At 39.7% G+C, this 21,919-nt stretch overlaps 2 protein-coding genes across 6 annotated transcripts in view; both read left to right on the top strand.

Moving 5' to 3' along the window:
* LOC121479087 (ceruloplasmin-like) overlaps window positions 1–6,853 on the top strand; it is a 29,799-nt gene extending 22,946 nt beyond the window's left edge. The window contains exons 17-19 of the mRNA XM_041734594.1: window positions 907–1,046; window positions 5,603–5,765; window positions 6,727–6,853. Coding sequence (XP_041590528.1) covers window positions 907–1,046; window positions 5,603–5,761 — 299 coding nt within the window. The 3' untranslated portion in view covers window positions 5,762–5,765; window positions 6,727–6,853. The remainder of the gene's footprint in view (window positions 1–906; window positions 1,047–5,602; window positions 5,766–6,726) is intronic.
* Window positions 6,854–10,293: 3,440 nt separating this feature from the next.
* The window catches only part of LOC121479085 (ceruloplasmin), a 62,755-nt gene continuing 51,129 nt past the window's right edge, over window positions 10,294–21,919 (top strand). For all 5 annotated transcript variants that reach the window (XM_041734589.1, XM_041734591.1, XM_041734592.1 and 2 more), the window contains exons 1-4: window positions 10,294–10,442; window positions 10,552–10,768; window positions 13,146–13,311; window positions 21,057–21,304. In XM_041734589.1, coding sequence (XP_041590523.1) covers window positions 13,166–13,311; window positions 21,057–21,304 — 394 coding nt within the window. In that variant the 5' untranslated portion in view covers window positions 10,294–10,442; window positions 10,552–10,768; window positions 13,146–13,165. The remainder of the gene's footprint in view (window positions 10,443–10,551; window positions 10,769–13,145; window positions 13,312–21,056; window positions 21,305–21,919) is intronic.

Below are 21,919 nucleotides of genomic sequence, written 5' to 3'. Positions count from 1 at the left end.
GTTTTTTTGTTTGTTTGTTTACATCCTTCCATTGGCTTAAAGTGTTAGAACCCAACCTTCAGGGATGCCTGGATGGCTCAGTGGCTGAGTGTCTGCATTTGCCTCGGGGTGTGATCTCAGGGTCTTGGGATCGAGTCCCACATTAGGATCCCTGCGTGGAGCCTGCTTCTCCCTCTGCCTGTGTCTCTGCCTCTCTCTCTGTGTCATAAATAAATAAATAAATAAATAAATAAATAAATAAAATGAACCCAACCTCCATCGATATATGGTTATAAATTATATATTTGTACCACTACATTAATGCATTTTAGTGCCTCAAAAGGTAAACACAAAATAAAAAAGTAAAAGGAGAATATATATATATAATTATATGTATTTTATATATATAATTAAATTAATATTTTCTTCCTATTACCTTTGGGAAGCCATACTTACAGAGGATTGGAGAGAGAGAGAGAGGGAAAGACAAAAGGCCTGGACCTCAGCTAAATGGCCATTCTAGCCATACCAGTGACAAATCACAAAGGTCTGACTTAGAGTAGTTAGAGAGGAACACATTCAATATCTAAGCTTCTTGTAATCACTTTAAATATGCTTTAAATATGCAGACACATTTAAATATCCATCCATTTAAGTATCCGTAGTTGTGAAATATTCTACTCCAACCCAATTATGTTAAACCAAAGTCAATGCCTCATTTCCTCAGGCAAGATAAACTCCTCTAGAATTAGACTCATCCGTGAATGGTTGGCTTGGTCACTTTTAACAGCTTCCTTACGCTGACTTGAAAATCCTCATGGACTCTGAAAACATCTGTGATACTTTCTATGAGGTGTTGCTTGTTTGTTTTAAGACCTATATTATTTTAAATCTTTGTTGAATATAACAAATTGTGTCCCTCCATAGCAATTAACGGAAGAATGTTTGGAAATAACCAAGGTCTGACGTTCCACGTTGGGGATGAAGTGAATTGGTACCTGATTGGCATGGGGGGTGAATTTGACCTGCACACTGTTCACTTTCATGGCCACAGCTTTGAATACACGGTAAGAGCCTTGGGCAGCTTCATTTCATTATTGTCGTGTCTTATAAAGCAGTTACTGGGGCAGCATGGCAGGATAATAACTAGAAAGTTCTGGGTCAAGCCAGCCAGAACTGAAGTTCAATACCTACAATCTATAATATATCAGGTGAATGTACATAATTACAGCTCTTTGTGTCCCCTGGACACTTAGTAAATGCTTTTGAATGCATGAAGTGCATTTCTCACTCTAAGTATTACTTAATAGGTAAATAAGACTTGTATGATCATGTTTAGTTTTATTCTTTCTACCCCAACTTTTTTTTCAAACCTTTAGTAACATAAAAGAAAAACACTTTGAACACTCCTATACATTTTGCCACATTTTCTTTCTTTCTCTGTCTTCTGAACCTAAATTAAATTGCATCATGCTTTTTCACCCCTACATAGTAAAGCCATGTGCATCCTAAAACTAAGGCGAATCTCTGTCCCACTATGATAACATTATCACACCTCCAATGCTAACATTAATTCAAAAATATAATCTATCATATAATCCATTCAAATAGCCTCAGTTGTCCCCAAAATGCCCTTTATAACCATGTGGGTTTAAAAAAAAAAATCCAGGATCTAATCATTTATACTTAGCATTTGGTTGTCATTGTCATATCTCTTTTTTTTTTTTTCTTGATCCTTCATGGCATTTCATTTTTGAAGGGTCCAGGCCAGTTGTTTTGTAGAATGCCCCATAATCTTCCTTGATCTGATAGTTTCCTCATGATTGGATCCACGTCAAGCATTCTTGGTATGAACACTACATAGGTGATATTATGTACTTCCCATGCATCACACCAGAAGGTACATATGCTGTGAACAGGTGCTGATGTTGTTGGGGCATTTGGATAACTTTATTGAGGTGATGCCTACCATTTCTCTTCATTTTAAAAGTATCTTCTTATAATTAAAAAACAATCTCTGAAGTGATTTTTTTCACATATTTTATTCTCCAACTCTGTTTCACCTTGTAGTTATAAAAAGGATTCATGGATGATTGTTGCTAGAATCAATTTTTTTTACAGTAGAAGTTACAAATGATAGCTTCCCAATTTTATCATTCCTTCAGCATTTTTTATAAAATAAAAATGAGGCATTAGATGACAATTGGCTTTATGGTAACTTTTCTCTAATTATCTTCATCTTGGGATCCTTGGGTGGCGCAGCGGTTTGGCGCCTGCCTTTGGCCCAGGGCGGATCCTGGAGACCCGGGATCGAATCCCACGTCGGGCTCCCGGTGCATGGAGCCTGCTTCTCCCTCTGCCTGTGTCTCTGCCTCTTTCTCTCTCTCTCTCTCTGTGTGACTATCATAAATAAATAAAAATTAAAAAAAAATTATCTTCATCTTTTTCTATTTTAAATATTCTTAGTCTCTTCATATCTCTGAATTGCTTTTCCATCACTCCACCATCATACTCTTTACCATTGTTTTTTTACTGATCACATTTGCCTGGCCATTTCTCTAATTTATTACAAGTATTTTAAGTTTTATCCTTCCCCTTTTCAGTATCTTGGCTCTCACTTATTTACTTGAGGAGTATTTTCTAATCTCTTCATCCTAATCCCTTATATAAACATTTAATGTACAATTGAGGACCAATTATATTTCATGCATTTGACACCTCAGATGTTCAGTCCAGCCACTTGGCATAATACAGTCCATCTTTTGGAACAGATGAAAGTTTCACATAGAGCTTTCCTGGATTCTAGATGTATTATGTTCAGAGCTTCTGTAATGCTTAGGGCCTATCTTAGATAAATTAAACGAGTGTGCATGACTTGATTTGTACAATGCTTTATCGGTAGGCTGCTTTCTTTTCTATCCTTTAATAAACAAATTCTTTCCTCTTAAACTTACTTGTTTTGGCTTAAAAAACTATTTTTAATATTCTAGGGAGTTTTATATGGCAAAGTAGACAGAATAATATAATGAACTCCTTTTCCCACCACCCAGGGCCAACAATCATGACCTTCCTCCTGTACTTCAATCTACATTCCCCATAGTTTTGAAGGAAATGCCTTGATATTAGAGTTGTTATTGATAAGTGTTTACAGTAGACTTTAAAAGTTAGAACAAAAGAGAGAGACATAAACTCTAGTTATAGCGTTTCACAGTATATTTGATGTTCAGTTCTGATCCGTTCTGATCAGAAAATGCCTCTGACATTCTTAGAACCGTGCCAAGTGTTGTGTGGTGATGAGAGGGAATCAAAGAGTTAGCTTTCAGGAGCTAGTGCTACATATGTAATTATATTATAAGGCATCAAATTAAGTGGAATTAAGGTAACATTTCTATAATGTTTATTAAAGCCAACCTTTATTAAGTACTTCTTAAGCGCCACATCCTATGCTTCGTTCTTACATGGATTTCTCATTGAAACTTCCCAGAGCTAGGCACTATTTTATCACTGTTTTATAAGGGAATGAAGTGAAGGATTAACAAGACAATAATTGGTAGTAGTAGGATTTGAATCCCTGGTTCTCACTCTAGAGTCCCTCACTCCTTTTTTTTTTTTTTTTTAAGATATATTTATTTATTCATGAAAGACACACAGAGAGAGACAGAGACATAGACAGAGGGAAAAGCAGGTTCTCTGCAGGGAGCCTGATGTGGGACTCAATTCCAGAATCCCAGGATCATGACCTGAGCCGAAGGCAGACGCTCAAATGCTGAGCCATCCAGGCATCCCTAGAGTCCTCACTCTTAACCTCTTCACAAAACTGCTCTTTTCAGAACAATCCTATTACATTTAAGAAACAAAATGAACAAACAAAGAAAAAAGGCAAACAGAAAAACAGACTTAATACAGAAAACAACTGGTGATTGCCAGAGGAGAGGTGGGTAGGAGGATGAGTGAAAAAAAGGAGATTAAGAGCATTGAGAAAGGTATAGAATTGTTGAATTGCTATATTGTGTGCTGAAACAAATATAACACTGTATGTTAACTATACTTGTATTTAAAATAAAAAAAGAATAATCTTATTAATACCACAGAGCCTAGTACCAGCATGTCAGCTCTAGCCACTCAACCCAAACTTATCTCAGATGATAATGAATAGTCTTTTCCCTTGAGGTGAAGTTTAATTACTCCAGCGTTAATGCAGCCTCTGGGCTCTGCTCTCTGGAACTCCCAGGTACAGTAAAGCAGCCCTGTAGGGTTACTCACTTGGTCATGGAATAGCCAGTCCCCTGTTCCATAAGGTCATGGTATCCCTTGATGCCATGCTCCAGGTACATAGTGCACATCTACTGGTGCCTTCCTTGAACATGGTCAATTCTTAGTTAAAATGATTTTGTATTGTTCTCTACATTTTCTGACATCTTAGAAATGTATCCAGGCCACCCATTTTATTGTCACTGTAGATGTAAGATGAATATTCCTGAATAACAGTGACTGAGGCCCCAATCTGCAGCCAGTGGAAAACCTTACTCTCTTCTCTCCAGTATCTCCAGGGTATCTTGAGAGCCTGTCTCTCCCACTGTCACTTTCTGCTTCTGCTCATCTTCCTTACCTCTTGCCTCCCATGGCTGGTGTTTTCTTATTTTTGTGCATCTCAGGAACGGAACACAGGCTCATTTCCTCTGACTCTCCTTAACAACCACAAAAACAAGGCCATTGTGGGTCATAGACTCTTAGTGAAAGTTTGGAGGTAGATGAAGGCTCTTTTTCCCTCGATATTACACAGTGAAAGTGTTTACCATTTGACATTAGACACCTCTATCTTCAGGCATCCCTTCCCCATGCCTCACCGAGAAACACTGGCTCTCCACCTTTTCTACTGACACTCAGGACTTCTTTTCTCACACTCTTTCTCTCCATGCTTGTTTGGCATCTGTCCTCTCCTCGAATCATCCCAGATGCCATCTTGAGCTACTCTCTTCAAAACACCCCCCCCCCTCCAAATACATCCCATTGCATTATTCAGAGGAATTCATCTCCCTCCTATGATCTTCCAAATCCATCCTAATCCAGCCATGCCGGGCCCTGGGGCTTCATCTTTCAAAATAAAAAGCAGCCTGCAGAGGAGGTAGTCTCCTGAACATCTGGTTCTTTGTTTAAGAGAATAAATAGCCCTTGAGGCCTCCAGACTTCAGGCCTGACCCCAGAAGGCAGATGAGCTCCTGTCTTTCCTGTAACCGTGAGTTTTTTTGATTAGTTACATCTCAAGAATGATCGTTTTCACACAACCAACATCCTTAGTAAGAAATACTTCAGTTAAAACTTTTGGGATTTGTAAAACCAGATGTCTGAAATCTTGAGCATTCTTCTGCAGGAGGTGTAGACAAGGTATCTACACTGATAATGACACAAGATCCCTTAAGAGTTGAGATGTTTCTCTATAGCCTCTCCCTAAAATGTTCTCAGGTTTGCTTCTCCTCTAAACCTTCGATTGAACTCAGAGAGAATGCAAGGGCACCTAATGCTTTCTCATTGTTGTCTTACAAAGTATTTTAGAATTGATAGGATATATAAATGACTAATGCCTTTTATAAATTATTTAATGGTGTTTTGTCTCCTTATTGAGGATATGGGACTGTATCGCTCTGACGTTTATGACCTTCCTCCTGGAGTATATCAGACTGTAAAAATGTATCCAAGAGATGTTGGAACCTGGTTATTTCATTGCCATGTTAGTGTTCACATTGAGGGTGGAATGGAAAGCACTTACACTGTAATTGAATGAAAAGGTAAGCCAAACTAATTTGAAGTGATAGTATTGAAATAAATTCGACATTTATATAAGGATATCTGATCCACTGAATATTTACATGATCTGACACATTACTCATTTATTCAAATAATACTGTTTTGAGGGGTACCTGGGTGGCTCAGTTGGTTAAGCATCTGACTGTTGATTTCAACTCAGGTCATGATCTCACGTTTATGAGATCAAGCCCCATGTTGGGCTATGTGCTCAGCTAGGAGTCTGGTTGAGATTCTCTCTCTTTGCCCCTCCCCCACCATGCTCTCTCACATTTTCTCTCTCTCTCTCTCAAATAATAAATCTTTAAAAAAAATATTACTGTTTTGAGATGACCAAGAAACTGGTTTTATCTTCTTTCTCAAACTTAGATAACTGTTTCTGATGTGATAAAAGATACTCTAGAGTTAAATGCATTATTTCCAGATTCATATAATATATGCATAAGGATTTGAGCAATTTATAGAAGATGAAACACAAATGCCTATTGAGCCTATAAAGATATTTAGCCTTGTTAATAAGAAATTACTTAAAAATTGCATTTAAACTACAGTCAGATACATTTTTTTTAGTAAGGAAGCTAATGATTTGGCAAATATTTATTTTTTTCAAAGATAATGTAACAGTATGGTGAGATGGGTGCATTGCATATGCAGTGGTAGGAAGTATAAAGTGTTTCCACAGCTCTTGAAAGAAACTAAATAATGACTACCTGTTTTTTCATATTCAAGTGACACTTTTTTTTCTTCTCATTCGTATCTCCCTTTTCTTCAACACATTTTATAACAACTTTAGGATGAAAATACTATCTTTGTTTCTGAGATTTTCAATAGCTCCTTCATTACTTAGGCTAACCATGAAGTCATTACCCTTTGGTCTCTTGGTACAATGATTGTAATATTTTGATTCAGTTACTCCTTAGAACATCATGAAACTTTCTTTTCCAGAGCACAAATATCTTTCTGATATGAATGTTGACAAGTCCATGAGCAGAGGGAAAGTTGCTGAAGAAGAAAACCAAGGATGAAGGAATTTAGGAGGGCCTGGCTAAAGACTTTCATGGCAATCTCCCAGGAAAACTAGTTTGAAATAAAGTTTTGTTTTTGTTTTTGTTTTTGTCAATTTTGTGTGCAAGCTGCTTCCTCTTTATGTAAACTGTGCCACTGGAGTAGAGTCTGTAGTGGTATAACAAAGTTTACAACATCGCAAAGGGGGTGGCAAAAGGAAAATGAGGGTAGGTACAATCTGAAGTCTAGCTCAGTTAGAAAAAAAACACACAATCTAAACTGCAACATCAGCAAACAAAAAAAAAATGAAATTCTCATAGCATGGATGAGAATCTGAATCAGTCTTTAAAATGCAAATCCATATATTACTGTTAGACTATAATACAGATTAGAATGTCTAAGTGTCAGTTTTCCAGAACCAAAAATAAGGACTCATGCTCTGACTCTGTATCTAGCAATGTTAACATTTGGGATATGTTCTGCAAGTAACTGAAAACCCAGCTAAGGGGATTATCAATGGTGTTTATCTCAAATTTTAAGTAAATCAGGAGGCTGCTAGGATTGGTTCAGCAACTTCATGGTGCAAGGGCCGGTGTCTTTAATGCCCTTGGCCTTTCCCTCATGACTGTGGCCTCATGGTTGCAAGATTATTGCTGCAACTCCAAATATTGCATCCACACTGAAGGCAGAGAAGAAGGAAGAAAGAGTAGCACCAACCATACATTCTCCTTTTATCAAGAAAGCAAAAAATCTTCTGAGGAAACCCAGCCAACTTCTGTGTCTCACTGGTCAAACCCCTGTCATCTGGCTATTCCTAACTGCAAGGAAGGCTGCGAAAGAGCTGTGTAGCCTTTGTAGCAGAAATAACAGCACAGAGATACCGGGAAGCCCAACTGAAACAACATCTGAATCCATGCTCCAATGCTCTCAGGATCACAGTGCATCTCTGGGTCAAGCAGGCCAAACTTGAACTCCATCTGTGCCACTTACTAGTTACGGGGTCTTTGACAAGGTATAAAATCTCTCTTACCCATAGTTTCCTCATGTAAAATGAAGACAATAATAAAAATAATAATATCTATTTGTGATATTCTGTAAGCAAAATAATGGCCCCCTACAGATGTCCTTATCCTAATCTTTGGAACCTATGACTACGTTATTGTCTATGGCAAAGAAGAATGAAGGTTGCAAATGGAATTAAGGCTGCCAATCAACTAACTTTAAGATAGGGAGATTATTCAGGGTTATCATGGTGGGCCCTTAACAGTAGAAGAGGGAGGCAGAGGAGAAGGTCAAAAAGAGCCATGTCAGGACTCACCCTGCCATTGTTGGCTTTGAAAATAGAAGGGCGCCACATGAGCCAAGGAATGTGGGCAGCCCCTAAGAACTGGAGCAGGCTAGGAAATGGGTTCTCCCCTAGAGCCTCCAAAAAGGAATGCAGCCTCACTGACACCTTGATTTCAGCCCGGTGCTATAGGTGTCAGGTTTCTGACATATAGAAGTATAAGGTATTAAATTTATGTTGTTTTAAACAACTGAGTTAGTGGTGATTTGTTAAAACAGCAATAAAAAAGAATACTACTACATCTACCCAATTGGTTGTTGTGAGGATTAAATGAAATAAAATTTACAAAGCTCTTGGAATTGTGCTGGTACACAGTAATCATTTAATAAATGTTAGTGACTCTTCCTAGAGTTAACATTTCTTCATTCTTTCAGTTTTTATTAAGCCGTGTGGCAAGAACTGTGCTAAGTGCCCGGGATTTAAGACAAAATAAGGCATAGTCATTGGCCCCAAGAAAGCCCAGTCTAGGGGATCCCTGGGTGGCTCAGCGGTTTAGCACCACCTCTGGCCCAGGGTGTGATCCTGGAGACCCGGTATCAAGTCCCATATCAGGCTCCCTGCATGGACCTGCTTCTTCCTCTGCCTGTGTCTCAGCCTCTCTCTCTCTCTTTCTCTCTCTGCGTCTCTCATGAATAAATAAATAAAATCTTTTAAAAAAGAAAGAAAGAAAGAAAGAAAGAAAGAAAGAAAGAAAGAAAGAAAGCCCAGTCTAATTGAGGAGGAAATAGTCACATAAACAGATCATTCTGATATGAAATATGTCTTAATCATGTTTTTAATTTTCACTATTTAATGATGCCTTGGCATATTTGAGGACCTTGCTAGCTGAGAAAAGACTGCCCCTCCCAGAGCTAGTTAATTCCTAGAGATAGTGAACAGCTTGCAGGTGAGCCAGACTTTAATATGTGAACCCACTCATCCCCGAATCCATACCCCCAACCATCTCCTTTATGTAAATCACACACCAAACCATATTTCCTCTACCCTACCTCAATCTGAGCCAAGTTCCAAACAGCTAGAGACAGTTCCTATGCCCCAAAGCCCTCTGAGATCATTTAAACTGATCAGTCATAAGCTATTTACTCTGCCCTACCTTGCCTTTCCTACACAAACCCCAATAAAGGCTGCGGCCTATCCTTCCCCCAGTATCTGCTTCTGCCTCCTGAACAACCAGCCCTGCATGACATGTGTGCCTCTTCTTTCTAGGGGAATTATCATTTTTCTCTCCATGGCATTGGCCTCTTTGTGTCATCACGGAGTCATCTTTTATAAATTAAGACTCAGGCACAAATCAAAGTGTCAAGAGCTATACCGAATGTATTACCTCAGCATGGAATAGAGGCAAGAGGGAATGAGGTTAAGCACAGCAAGAGAGAAAAATGTTTCAAGAAAGCCACACATTGAGGGGAGCCTGGGTGGCTCAGTTGATTAAGCATCTGCCTTCAGCTTAGGTCGAGATCTCAGGGTCCTGGGATGGAGTCCCCACATTGGGCTCCCTGCTCAGTGGGGAGTCTGGTTCTCCTCTCCCTCTCCCCCTCCCTCTCCCCTGCTCCTGCTTCTCTCCCTCTCTCAAATAAATGAATAAAATCATTTTTTTAAAAGAAAGTCACACATTGAAGTTGTATGCAATCAAACTTTGTGAATAGGTTATTCTTTAATCTTTTATAAAAATAACTCTACTATTTCAGTTCTCTTTTCATTGCTAACAAATCATATACTTTGATTTCTACATTGCTCACAGCATAACAAGAATGGAGGAAATGGAATCCTTAAGCTGTTAGAAAACAAATCTTTCCCGTTGTGATGGGGGCATCAACACCATCAAGGCTTTTGCTAGATTGGAATCTAGACTTTTCTCTTTTCCTGCCTGTGACATATTTTGCAGAGGGTGATGAGCAGAACCTTGACCCGTTAATGGGCAGCCAAAGGGGATATGGAGCAACCAAAGACCAATCTGTGTGATCAGTCCCTAAACAGTCATGAACTGAGCAGTAGAAGAGCAGAGGATCAGTCGAGCTTGTGCTATACTAGTTCAAGTCAGGGGACTCATTATCAGAGTTCTGTACATAACCACACTCACTGATAAAATTCCAGAGTTACACAATTTCCTTTGAAAAAGATAACATCGTGGTGGTCTGACTGGTCATGTACAGAATGACCTGCTGTTTTATACTCAGCGCTTCCTGCTGTCACAAAGTGAAAGACTGTCCTTGGCTGCTTGTTTCTTAGTAACTCTGGTAAACTAGGTTAAAAGCCAGTTTTCATGGATCAACCAAAAAGAAACTCAAGAGTATAAACAGGAATTGTGGAGGTAAGGAGAGATTGAATCTTGCCGGACAGATATAAAGCAAAAGCTTCCTTGACTTTACCCATTATCAGCCTCAGGATCTTTTTCTTTTTTAAATCTTTTTTTTTTTAAGGTTTTCTTTATTTATTTGAGAGAGAGAACAGGTGTGTGGGCACCAGCACCAGTTGGGGGAGAGGGGCAGAGGGAGAAGTAGACGCTCGCTGAGCTGGGAGCCCAACTGAGGACTTGATCCCAGGACCCTGAGACCATCGCCTGAGCTGAAGGTAGACCCTTAACCGACTGAGCCACCCAGGAGCCCCCAGCCCCAGGATTTTAATCGCTAAACACAGGTAAGACTCACTCAATCCAGAAATCTTTAAGACAACAAAGAAAGAAATTGTGGAAAATGATGAAAACTTGTGCTATGTCACTCTACTCAGGTTATAAACAGTTACCCTGGGTGTGCAGTAATTACTTATAACAAACTACAAAGGTGTCCCCCAGGGTTCTGAGGTAACAACCTTCTGACAGCTGCAGGTAAGTGGATGAGCTATTTGGTCCCATCAGGGTTCCTCTCTGATTTCTTGCAATGCTCTGAGGCTGCTGAGCCTCTCCTGGTGGGCCCCCTGCCCTTCCGGTCTCACCCCAGCTTATGCGGAGGCTGGGACACATTTCTTGACCACAGGAGTTCTCAATTGCAACATTATTCAAAGTTTGCTTTTGAGTACCAACTCTGGAATCACTGTAAGGGGGTTTGCAGTAAATGACCCCATCAATGGCTGGTTGCTCATTAGCCCACAGCGGCCTCTTTTATTTAGACAGTCCTGAGGCTCAGAGCATTCCCCCTACTCCCAGCCATTCAGCAGCTCTCTGCCTTTTAGTAGGAAAGGTAACTGTCACAAAAGAGGACAGAAATATGGACTTCTTGACTCCTTCTGCATTGCAACATAAAATATTTACTCCCACTGGGCAGAGGTGTTACTATTTAACCATTTCATTTCACCACCAATATAAGGGATGCTATAGAAGACCTCAGTAACTACCTGTTAATGTTTTTTTAATTTAATTTTTGTGTGTGTGTGTGTGTGTGTGAGGTAGATGAGCTGAAAAAGGTGACGGGACTATTGCTGTGATCTGATCACTGTCCTCACATCCCTCGTGGCTGAGTTTGAGCATGGAGTAGACAATGAGAAAGACCGAAATGCCCAGCAAGTTGCTGGCTCATATAGTGGCTTTGTGCCATTCTTCCTTTGGGGGAATGAACTGCTAAAAGATGTCCCCTCTGAGTAGACCATTTGGAAATAGGAGCCCTTCTGAGGTTCCAGTATTGAAAGGGAACAGCATTTGCTGTAGGGGTAGATTTGGGGCGGTGGTCCTCTCAGTGGTCATGGGGGCACAATAGTTAAAGGTGGCTCTAGAAGGAGGTCTCAGGACATCCTGGGCAATGTGACTCAGCTTTCTGTATCAGGGCAGTTTAGTTACCATTATTAGGACCTGGTGAGAGAAGCATCTCTACTATGTGCCTTAACATGATGGATCATTTCAATTACCACCTGGATATCAGTCTCCTGGGCCCGAAATTTTACAGGTGAGGAAACTGAGGCCAAGGTTAAGTATCTTGCCTGATGTGACATGGTGCCTTGAGATTTTGATCCTCATCCCGCTGTCTTCCCTGGCACTCATTATTGTCCCTCTCTGACTGGTTTTTCTCCATAGTACTTGCTGCTGATACTAGCTATTTCACTCTTCATTTGTACATTATCAACAAGTAGAAGGTAAGCTGATGAAGGTAGGGATTCAGGCACTTAGAACAGGGCCTGGCACACAGCAGGCTCTCTCTGCAATACTTATTAAATCAACGAATTGTCCAAACATCAGGATCCTTTCTCCTATACCAATCTATTTCTATAAACTTTGGGCAAATAATAGTGCGTTGAAGGATTCTGGAGGCAAAGGTCATATTAACACAAAGTGTGCAGTGTTACAACCAGGATTTTCTGCTAATAAACTTCTGTTTACTCTGATAATAAACTACCATTTACTAAGACCAACCTTTGCCTTTGAAAACAGATTTACTGATGTCTGATATCTTTAATGATAAAGCAGAATTAGCAGCCCCTGCTATGCTCTGTTGGTTATTTGCATATAGCAAGGCAGAATAATCTGGTAAACTTTCTATGCAGGTGTGTTCAGAGCATACAAAATAGATAAATCCTTCAAAATAAGACTCTTGTTGTGGGGTACTTAAATTTGGCATGCTAAATACCATGTTTTGTATCATCAAGTTGCAACTAAGTATTGTTAGCCATTTCAAAAGTGAAGAGTGACCTGTTTTAAACCATTTTGCATAATTTCCTCCCAATTTATTAAAAGTTCTCTGCGTGCAGGGCACTGTACTGTGGCTTATTGTTCAAAGAACAAAGGGAGCATTTAGAGATGATTTTTGCCCTCCTGGAATTTACACAATAAATGGAAGAAAGCAGTGTTATGCACACTCTAGTGGCTCCAACAATAACTGTTGACTTTTTATTTGTAATCAGAGCAGCCTGGCAACAGAAAACTTTTCTTTCTGGGTTTACGAGAACTGAGCCTAAGTGGGAAACGTTATTTGCTTTGACGAAACCATTTACTTTTGTGCAACATTAAGTTGTGTCAATCAAGCAAATAAAGGAAGAAAGCCTTACTTATAAAATTGTCTGCTTCTGATTTCACCTTATTGCTTCTCAGGCTCCACCAGGAGAAAAATAATGAAGATTTTGCTGCTGGGAATTTTTCTGTTTTTATATAGTAACTCAGCCTGGGCAAAAGAAAAGCATTATTACATCGGAATTGTTGAAACAACTTGGGACTATGCCTCTGACAACAAGGAGAAGAAACTTATCTCAGTTGACACGTAAGTCACTATTTTTATTGTTTACAGACCGAATTTATAAGCTGTCAATTAAAAAATTGAAACAGTAAGATAAATTATTTTATTAATTTGTTGTCTACAGAAACTGCAAAATGTGGACTTGAAATCCAGGAAACTTTAATAAATCTCCTCTAAATTCCTGGGCATTTTTTGTCGAGGAGGAAGGCTTGTCCTACTTCTTTCCCTTGGTCCTGGGGAGTCTGCAGGGGCCCCTTATTACCTCCTCTGGTTATTATTGCATCTTTCATCAGGGTTCAGTCTTCTTGTCTGTTTATGCAGAAGTTCTTTAATTTAAGCAATGGCTATGTAAAATGTTATATTTATTATACTGTTTATTGATTATTAGTACATAAGAATACAATGTTTTTTTTTCATTCCTTTAAAAGGTCATTCATAGAAATAAAACACAATTTTAACAAATATAACTGTGCCCAATACCTGTTGGATGACTCTGGACAGTCAATTTAGTTTGTCTCTCTCAGACTCAGCTTGCTAACCCGTAAAATGGGGATAAAGAAGACCTCATAGGGTTCTTTGAAGAGTGGGTACATATAAAGCTCTTAGTACAGTGCTTGGTACATCACACATGAACAAAAACTGTGAGTTATCTATTGCAATGTTCCCCCCAAAAAAGACTCTGTGTAACCTAAATGTTTTCATGTTTTAGGTGAAAGGCCCCTTATTTTAAGCAACAGTCACCATATAGAAACACAAGAGTATGATTCTCCTGGACATTTTTATAATGGAAATTTATACTGAGGTCATTACTTTTAATGCTAATTATTTTTCACCACACCCAATGCCCACTACTTTAAAAAAATGTATTTTAATGGTGATAAAGCACAAATGAACCCAATGACCATCAGCTGGTAAAATTATATCTTTAAAAATAGCTAAGCAAGTATGCCAATTTTCTTAATTGTTGATTCTGTTGACGGGGTATATGCTGTTCTCCTTCATTTTATGTGTGTTTGAAATTTTTCACAGTAAGAAATAAATGCATAGCTGACAATAACATCTAATTGTTAAATAATTAATTTCATAATATACAGTAAGAAAAGTTTCTGGCCTAAAAATTACTGATTGTTAACAAAACTAATACCTTTTGCAATAATTTTTACTTAAATCTGGTTTTGAGGTAGTATTCTCTTCTTAGGAAAACGACCTATTTTCATGATTTCACCAAATTATTTTGTATGAATGCAGTATTTTCCCTGATTAAATACAATATAAATTATATTTCTATAAGGAAACAAAACATAAAATAAAAAAAAAAAAACTGCTATACTCCATGCCCCCATCCACCATTCTTCTGCTGTTATTCATGATCAAAAATCCAATCAGCTTTGCTGGGCATAAACTAAGTGCAAGACATTGCCCCAAGCAACCTTTAATAAAGAAATCTGTAACTCCAAAAGTGAAAGAAGAGAGAGTTTATTAAGAATGGTGGGAAATGGGGTTGGGGGGCAGTGAATTCCTTTGGTTTTAAATATTCTTTTGTCTTGTCTGTGCTCAGGGAGGTTATGCAACATTGGTTTGGTAATCTGTGGCTTCAACAACAGCCTAGAGTAATACGAATTCTAAATGGCACTGCTCATTCTGCCTGTGATCTTTTTTAAAAAAATATCTAAACTGTGACTATTTAACAGCGCTTTAGAAATTTCACCAGTAGCATACTAAACTTTTTGTATAGACAAGTGTAGGTAGCAACTTGCTCTCCCTTCTTTGTCTCTGATTACCAGCATGTCTTAGTTTGTTCAGGCTGCTATAGCAAAATATAACAGACTAGGTAGCTTATTAACAACAGAAATATATTTTTTAGTTCTAGAGGTCAAGAAGTCCAAAGCCAAGCTACCAGCATGGCCATGTTTTAGTAAGAGCTCTCTTTCTGGTTCATAGCCTTTTCACTGTGTCCTCACATGGTGGAAGAAGCTATGAATCTCTCTGGAGCCTCTTTCAGAAGGCACTAATACCATTTATGAGGGCTCCATTCTCATGACCTAGGCACATACCAAAGGCCCCATCTCCTTATCCATCACATTAGAGGTGGCCTTAAACCTCCAGAACCTGTGCATATGATGAGTTATCACTCTCATGATCTATACTAATTCAGTGGTGCAGTTGACTTTAAAATAGGATGATAACCGAGCAAAAACAAAACAGTCAACAAAATTAAAAGGCAATCTAGGGAGTGGGAGAAGATATTTGCCAATGTCTTATCAGATAAGTGGCTAGTATCCAAAATCTATATGGAACTTAGCAAACTCAACACCCAAAAACAAATAATCCAATCAGGAAATGAGCAGAAGACATAAATAGCTATTTCTCCAAAGAGACAAACAAATGGCCAATAGACACATGAAAAAATGCTCAACATCACTCAGTATCAGGGCAATACAAATAAAAACCACAGTGAGATACCACCTCACACCAGTCAGAATGGTTGAAATTAACAACTCAGGAAACAACGGATGTTGGCAAGGATGCAGAGAAAGGGGAACCCTCTTGTTCCTGTTGGTGGTGCAACCACTCTGGAAAACAGTATGGAGGTTCCTCAAAAAGTTGAAAATAGAATTATCCTAAGACCCAGCAATTGCACTACTATGTATTTATCCAAAGGATACATAGTGATTCGAAGGGGCACATGCACCCCAATATTTATAGCAGCAATGTCCACAATAGTCAAAACATGACAAGAGCCTAGATGTCTATCGACAGATGAATGCATAAAGAAAAGTCTATACACAATGGACTACTACTCAACCATCAAAAAGAATGAAATCTTGCCAGTTGCAACCAGGTGGATGGAACTAGAGGGTATTATGCTAAGTGAAATAAGGCAGTCTAAGAAAAACAAATACCATATGATTTCACTTAGATGTAGAATTTAAGAAACAAAACAGATGAACATAGGTGAACGGAAGGAAAAATAACATAGGATGAAATCAGACAGGGAGGCAAACCATAAGAGATGCTGTACTCTAGAACTAAAGGGTTGCTGAAGGTTGGGGGGGGGGGGCACTGGGGTAACTGGGTGATGGGCATTAAGGAGGACTCATGATGTAATGAGCACTCGGTGTTGTATGCAACTGATGAATCACTAAATTCTATCCCCGAAGCTAATACAGTATATGCTAACTACACTGAATTTAAATAAAAGAAAGAAAAGAAGAAAGAAAGAAGAAAGAAAGAAAGAAAGAAAGAAAGAAAGAAAGAAAGAAAGAATGTGCCTAATCTAAACCAGAGAATTCTTTAGCAGAAGAAGAGGAAGAAGAAAAGAGATTTGAGGTGATTCAACAAAAATGCTGCTGACTTGCATATAGAAGAGGCTACTTGAGAAGGAAAATGGGGGGGCCATGAAGAGCTGGTTAAGGCAAGGTCCTCATCTTACCACCAGCCAGGAAGTGGAGATTTCAATCCTACAACCACAGTGAACTGAATTCTACCAATAACCTGGATGAATTTAGAAGTGGATTTCTCCAGCGCCTCCACGATGAGCACTCAGGCCAGCCAACACCTTGATGTCAGCCTTGTGATAACCTAAGCTGAGAAGCCAGTTATGCCGTGCCAGACTTCTGACCCACAGAGCAGTGAAATAATCCATGGGTGTTGTTTTATTTTTTTATTTTTTATTTTTTTAAGATTGATTGATTGATTTATGATAGACAGAGAGAGAGAGAGAGAGAGAGAGAGAGGCAGAGACACAGGAGTAGGGAGAAGCAGGCTCCACACAGGGACGTGGGACTCGATCCCGGGACTCTAGGATCGCGCCCTGGGCCAAAGGCAGGCGCTAAACCGCTGAGCCACCCAGGGATTCCCAAAGGGTGTTGTTTTAGACTGCTATGTGATAATTTATTATTTGTCAATAGAAAACTAATGTTCTGTGTCTCAACTGATAAAGCCAAGAATCCAGAAACTTTTCCCATGTATTATCCACATTTTAGTAATCATGTCTAAACATAAACCAAGACCACCCAAGTGCATTCTGAATTTATGGATGGATGTAGCATTATTACCATCTTAATAAGGCAGTATAATTTTTTTTTAATTCCACTACTGTTAAAAACTCACTTCTGAGTCTGAATCTACCAAAAATTATAAGCGTTGGCTATAGGATTCTAGAAGTTGGGGTGGGGGTATAAAAAAGAGGGATATGATTACTGAGAGGGAGACTATCTGTTGTAATGAGTAGAAAAGAGCATGTTACAATTGTCAACAGGAAGAACTGCAATTAATGTAAATTATCTGGTTCAAAGATCAACTGTAATGGATTCTTTTGACTGAATATCTGACTGGCAAACTTCCTGCAAGCTTCCAGTAACTGACCCTTGTCCCCAAGCTGTGCTCTTGAAATTAAATAGACATCTTCCATCTTCTAATGATCCTTTGATGTTCCTTTGAAGACAGAACATAATCCAATAGACCTCCCCCAGAGTTATCACGTGATACAAAATATTTCCCCATTTGGTTAATTTTTTGTTGTTGTTGTTGTCCCATTTGGTTAATTTTATTAAAAAAAAAAAAAAAGATGGGAAACATTTTGCATATTGCTGTGAATATAAAAGGAGTTTCAAATGTTAACAACCCCGAATGTGTTGTAACTCCAGATCAATTATTTCAAAAACAGTTCTTGCCTCCCCCCAAATCTCTGTGTACAAAGAATTAATCCCGAAGCTTCTGCAATGCTCCTCCTGTATGGAGAGGTGATTAGTACACGGGGGAACTTCCCTGCAATGAAGGCATTCCAACAAAACCCACTACATTTTATTGAAATGGGAATATGTGACATATTCCCAAGTGTTTCAGAGTCACATTCAAAAAATATAAACACCCAGTGTGTTGGAGTGAAGCCTTAAGAATTTGAGGGCTATTTTAAAACTTTGGCCTATGTAAAATGTGTATCAACAGGGCATTTCAGAGCACGGATTTGAATCTCTAAGTATCACCAGGATGAATCTCTACCAATAGGAGACACCGGAGAAAATTTACCCTCAGATTCAGATGGGCCTGTGTGAGACCGCGTGGGCCCGGGCCTTCTGGTGTGATTGGGGAAGAACCTATCTCTGCCCTGGGAGCTGTGCTCCAGCTCTTGTGTGTCTCTCTCAAACTGTACTCGTGCACCTCCTCGCAGCAGGACGGGCTGGATGAATCTGCTTTTAATCTCAGCGGCCTTCAGTGCCTCAGAATTTTGCTGCTGTTAAAACATCTGCTTATTCGTTCATACCAACACTGCAGTGTGAGAGGAACAATTCACACCCCTGGCCTGCTGTTTTCCTGTGCATTTTGATGTCCCTGAAGTCCCTCTGAGCCTCCCTGAATTCGTTTTTCTATTTTGTTCTAACGAAATGGAAACTCCAACAATTAGAAAACGAAGACAAATTAGGAGAAATGAAGCAAAAGATGTCACTCCTTTGTTTTCTGACTTCTAGCTTGGCCCCCTTTCCGTTAAAAGGGTTCATTTCTCAGCCAACAATTTGAGAATCCTGGCGTTCACACAATCTGGGAAAAGTGGGGTCTTCGGTGTATGGTGACAATGATGAGATACTCATCAAAGTCCTCTGCTCAACTCAGGGCAGGGTGCTCTGCTATTTTCTTTAGGTTTTTTGTTTTTGTTTTTTTGTTTTTTGGTTTTTGTTTTAGATTTTATTAATTCATGAGAGACACAGAGAGAGAGGCAGAGACACAGGCAGAGGGAGAAGCAGGCTCCACGTAGGGAGCCCGATGCGGGACTCGATCCCGGAACCCAGGATCATGCCCTGAGCCAAAGGCAGATGCTCAACCACTGAGCCACCCAGACATCCTGTGCTCTGCTGTTTTCCACACCTGCTGCTGCCCGAATTCAGCCACCAGAGCCACTGCGGGGCAGCTGTGCTCCCTGGCTCCAGGACTCAGCTTTAATCTGATGTCCTCATGCAACTATACCAACAGGGGTCTGGCCATTGCCAGCGTATGTTCTGGAAACAGAGCCTGCCACCTTCGTATCTCACAGTCCTGAGAAATCCCACTGCCTCTGGGATTAGGCTGCTCTCTTCACCTTCATTTTGGAGCCTCATGTTACCCAGGGCCCAGAGCTTCCTGCCCACAACAGAACACACTGGGGTGTCGGTCAGTCACTACGAGTGCCTGAGCCCCAGGCCCATCGATTCTGATGGTGCGCATCTGGGCTGGGCTCAGGAGCTTGCATTTCACCGACGTCTTCAGTAGATTCCCATGCACATTAAAATTTAAGAAATACTAGACTGTAACCCTAGATTTTTGAAAAACTAGCCATTTAAGTTCTGCAGCAACAGAAGTCCAGAGCTCCCAGACAAGCGCTCCTCTTGTCTTGAAGGAAAGAAGCAAAAGTATCTTTCACTCTTTCCAATGAACTTACAGCTGAGAAAAGAAGACGAAGTTTATTTTTCAGTCAGATCATCCGGCTCCACAGGGATTAAGTAGAAACCGTAAGGCATCAAAGGTCACTGAGGCGAAAGTTAGCAAAATACAAACATACATACACACACACGTACACTCACACAAAGAAACACAAACTCCAGATCATCAGCCTGAGTGTCAGCATTTTTATTCTACTGAGGGAGATCTCATTTGTGGTGGGTGCTTGCCAAAATCCGGATTTAAGTGGGTCCTCCTAAAAGGGTAGATGGTGTTACAAACATCTCACTGAGCTATCCAGAGCCTTCTGTTAAGGACAACATAAGAATCACTTTAAAAGTTTGAATACCACTACCTGAATTTAAATTTTTTAAAAAGTCTGAGTACCAAATTCTCCTTCTTTTCCTTTCTTGTCCTTCTCGTCCTCTCCCCTCTGCTCCTCCAACCTGGCTACCATTTACTTTGCGAATATTTTCAGAAAAGTTTTGAGTGACTATTAATCAGCCGTGAAGCAGAATATAAACTTTCAGTGTTCAAGTATTTTCAGTAGCAAGGGATTAAAAGAACATAAGGGCAAGATAATTTTAAAACCCATACATATTGCACGCATCAATTCCAATCTTTTTTTAAAAAGGTTTTATTTATTTATTCATGAGAGACACAAAGAGAGAGAGAGAGAGAGAGAGAAAGAGAGAGAGAGAGGCATAGACACGGGCAGAGGGAGAAGCAGGCTCCATGCAGGGAGCCAGATGTGGGCCTCGATCCCAGGACTCCAGGATCACACTGTAAGGGCTGAAGGCAGGTGCCAAACCGCTGAGCCACCCAGGGATCCCCAATTCCAATCTTGGTTTAGTACTTTTCTTTAGAAAGAAAAATGGTAGAATTAATTTAGCATCATTAATTTTATTTGGGAAAACAAATATATACACGTGTTGAAGTCTCAAATATCCAGATTAACTGCTTATAAACTTTTCTTTTCTAGCAGCTGAAAGAGGTATACCCTAAGTGAGTAATGTCTTACCTGCTTTATCTTAATATTTCACTTTAATTTTGTCTTCTATTTCATAATGCCTCTGTGTTTTAACATAAAAAACCTGTAAAAAGGTGTATCTTACCAGAGTAAGATACCACATGATTCTCTGCTACACACCTGACGTGGGAGGCCTCACATAATTAAAATAGCACGGTAAGTGCCTGTTCACCTCTTCATCTTTTGGAAGCGTCCCTACAAATGATAGGCAAACATTTAGTGTGATATAGTTATTAATTTCTCTTTAATTACGTGAGGTGTTATAATTATAATGTATCCCCAGAAGTGATGGCTCCTGATAGAGTTGTCTTCTTTTCCTTTTCAGGGAACATTCCAATATCTACCTTCAAAATGGCCCAAATAGAATTGGAAGGCTATATAAGAAGGCCCTTTATCTTCAATACACGAACGAAACCTTTAAGACAGTTATAGAAAAACCTGTCTGGCTGGGGTTTTTAGGCCCTATTATCAAAGCTGAAATTGGAGATAAGGTTTATGTACACTTAAAAAACTTCGCCTCTAGGCCCTACACTTTTCATCCACATGGAATAACTTACCGTAAGGAATATGAGGGTAAGTTCAGCTCATATTCTAGCTGGAATTTCTTCTTAATTTTCAGGAGGAGCATTTTTTTTTTTTAACTCCTAAAATTATGTCCTCCCCTCCTGGATAAGACCTGTAACTATGTCGTTTAGCTCGAAACTATTTCATTAATAAGTATTTTGGTTCATCATAATAATGCCATGTTTCCCTTGGTGGTGCTTGCTTGTGTGCAGTGTGAACGTGGTGGGGCTTCTGGGTAGACTGGTAAGGTAGTCAGTGAGAACTGGGACTTCCCTCCCAGTGCCCCACAACTCGCCAGCCAAAGAGAATGAGAGAGCCAGGCACTGTGCATTAAGGCCCAGAAAAGGCAAAGATTCAAAGGGAGGAAACAGGACTCAAGATCAGGATCGTCTCACCTCTGAAATTCCTGTGTGAGAACATGATGTGGCTGTTGTCACGTCCCAGGCTAACTGGGGATAAACTCTATCTCTGCTAAGGCGGTCTGGGTAGTCAGTCTCCCACGTCAGCCAAATGGTCCATGTGTCTGCATGACCCCAGAGTCACAGCTGAGATACAGGTAACCAGAAGGTCATTGGAATGTAGGACTTAGAGACCTTAATGATGGTATAGGAAGACACAGATTAG

Source organism: Vulpes lagopus, chromosome 19 (assembly GCF_018345385.1).
Source record: "Vulpes lagopus strain Blue_001 chromosome 19, ASM1834538v1, whole genome shotgun sequence".
Taxonomy (NCBI): Eukaryota; Metazoa; Chordata; class Mammalia; order Carnivora; family Canidae; genus Vulpes; species Vulpes lagopus.
This window is presented reverse-complemented; position numbering and strand designations above follow the sequence as displayed.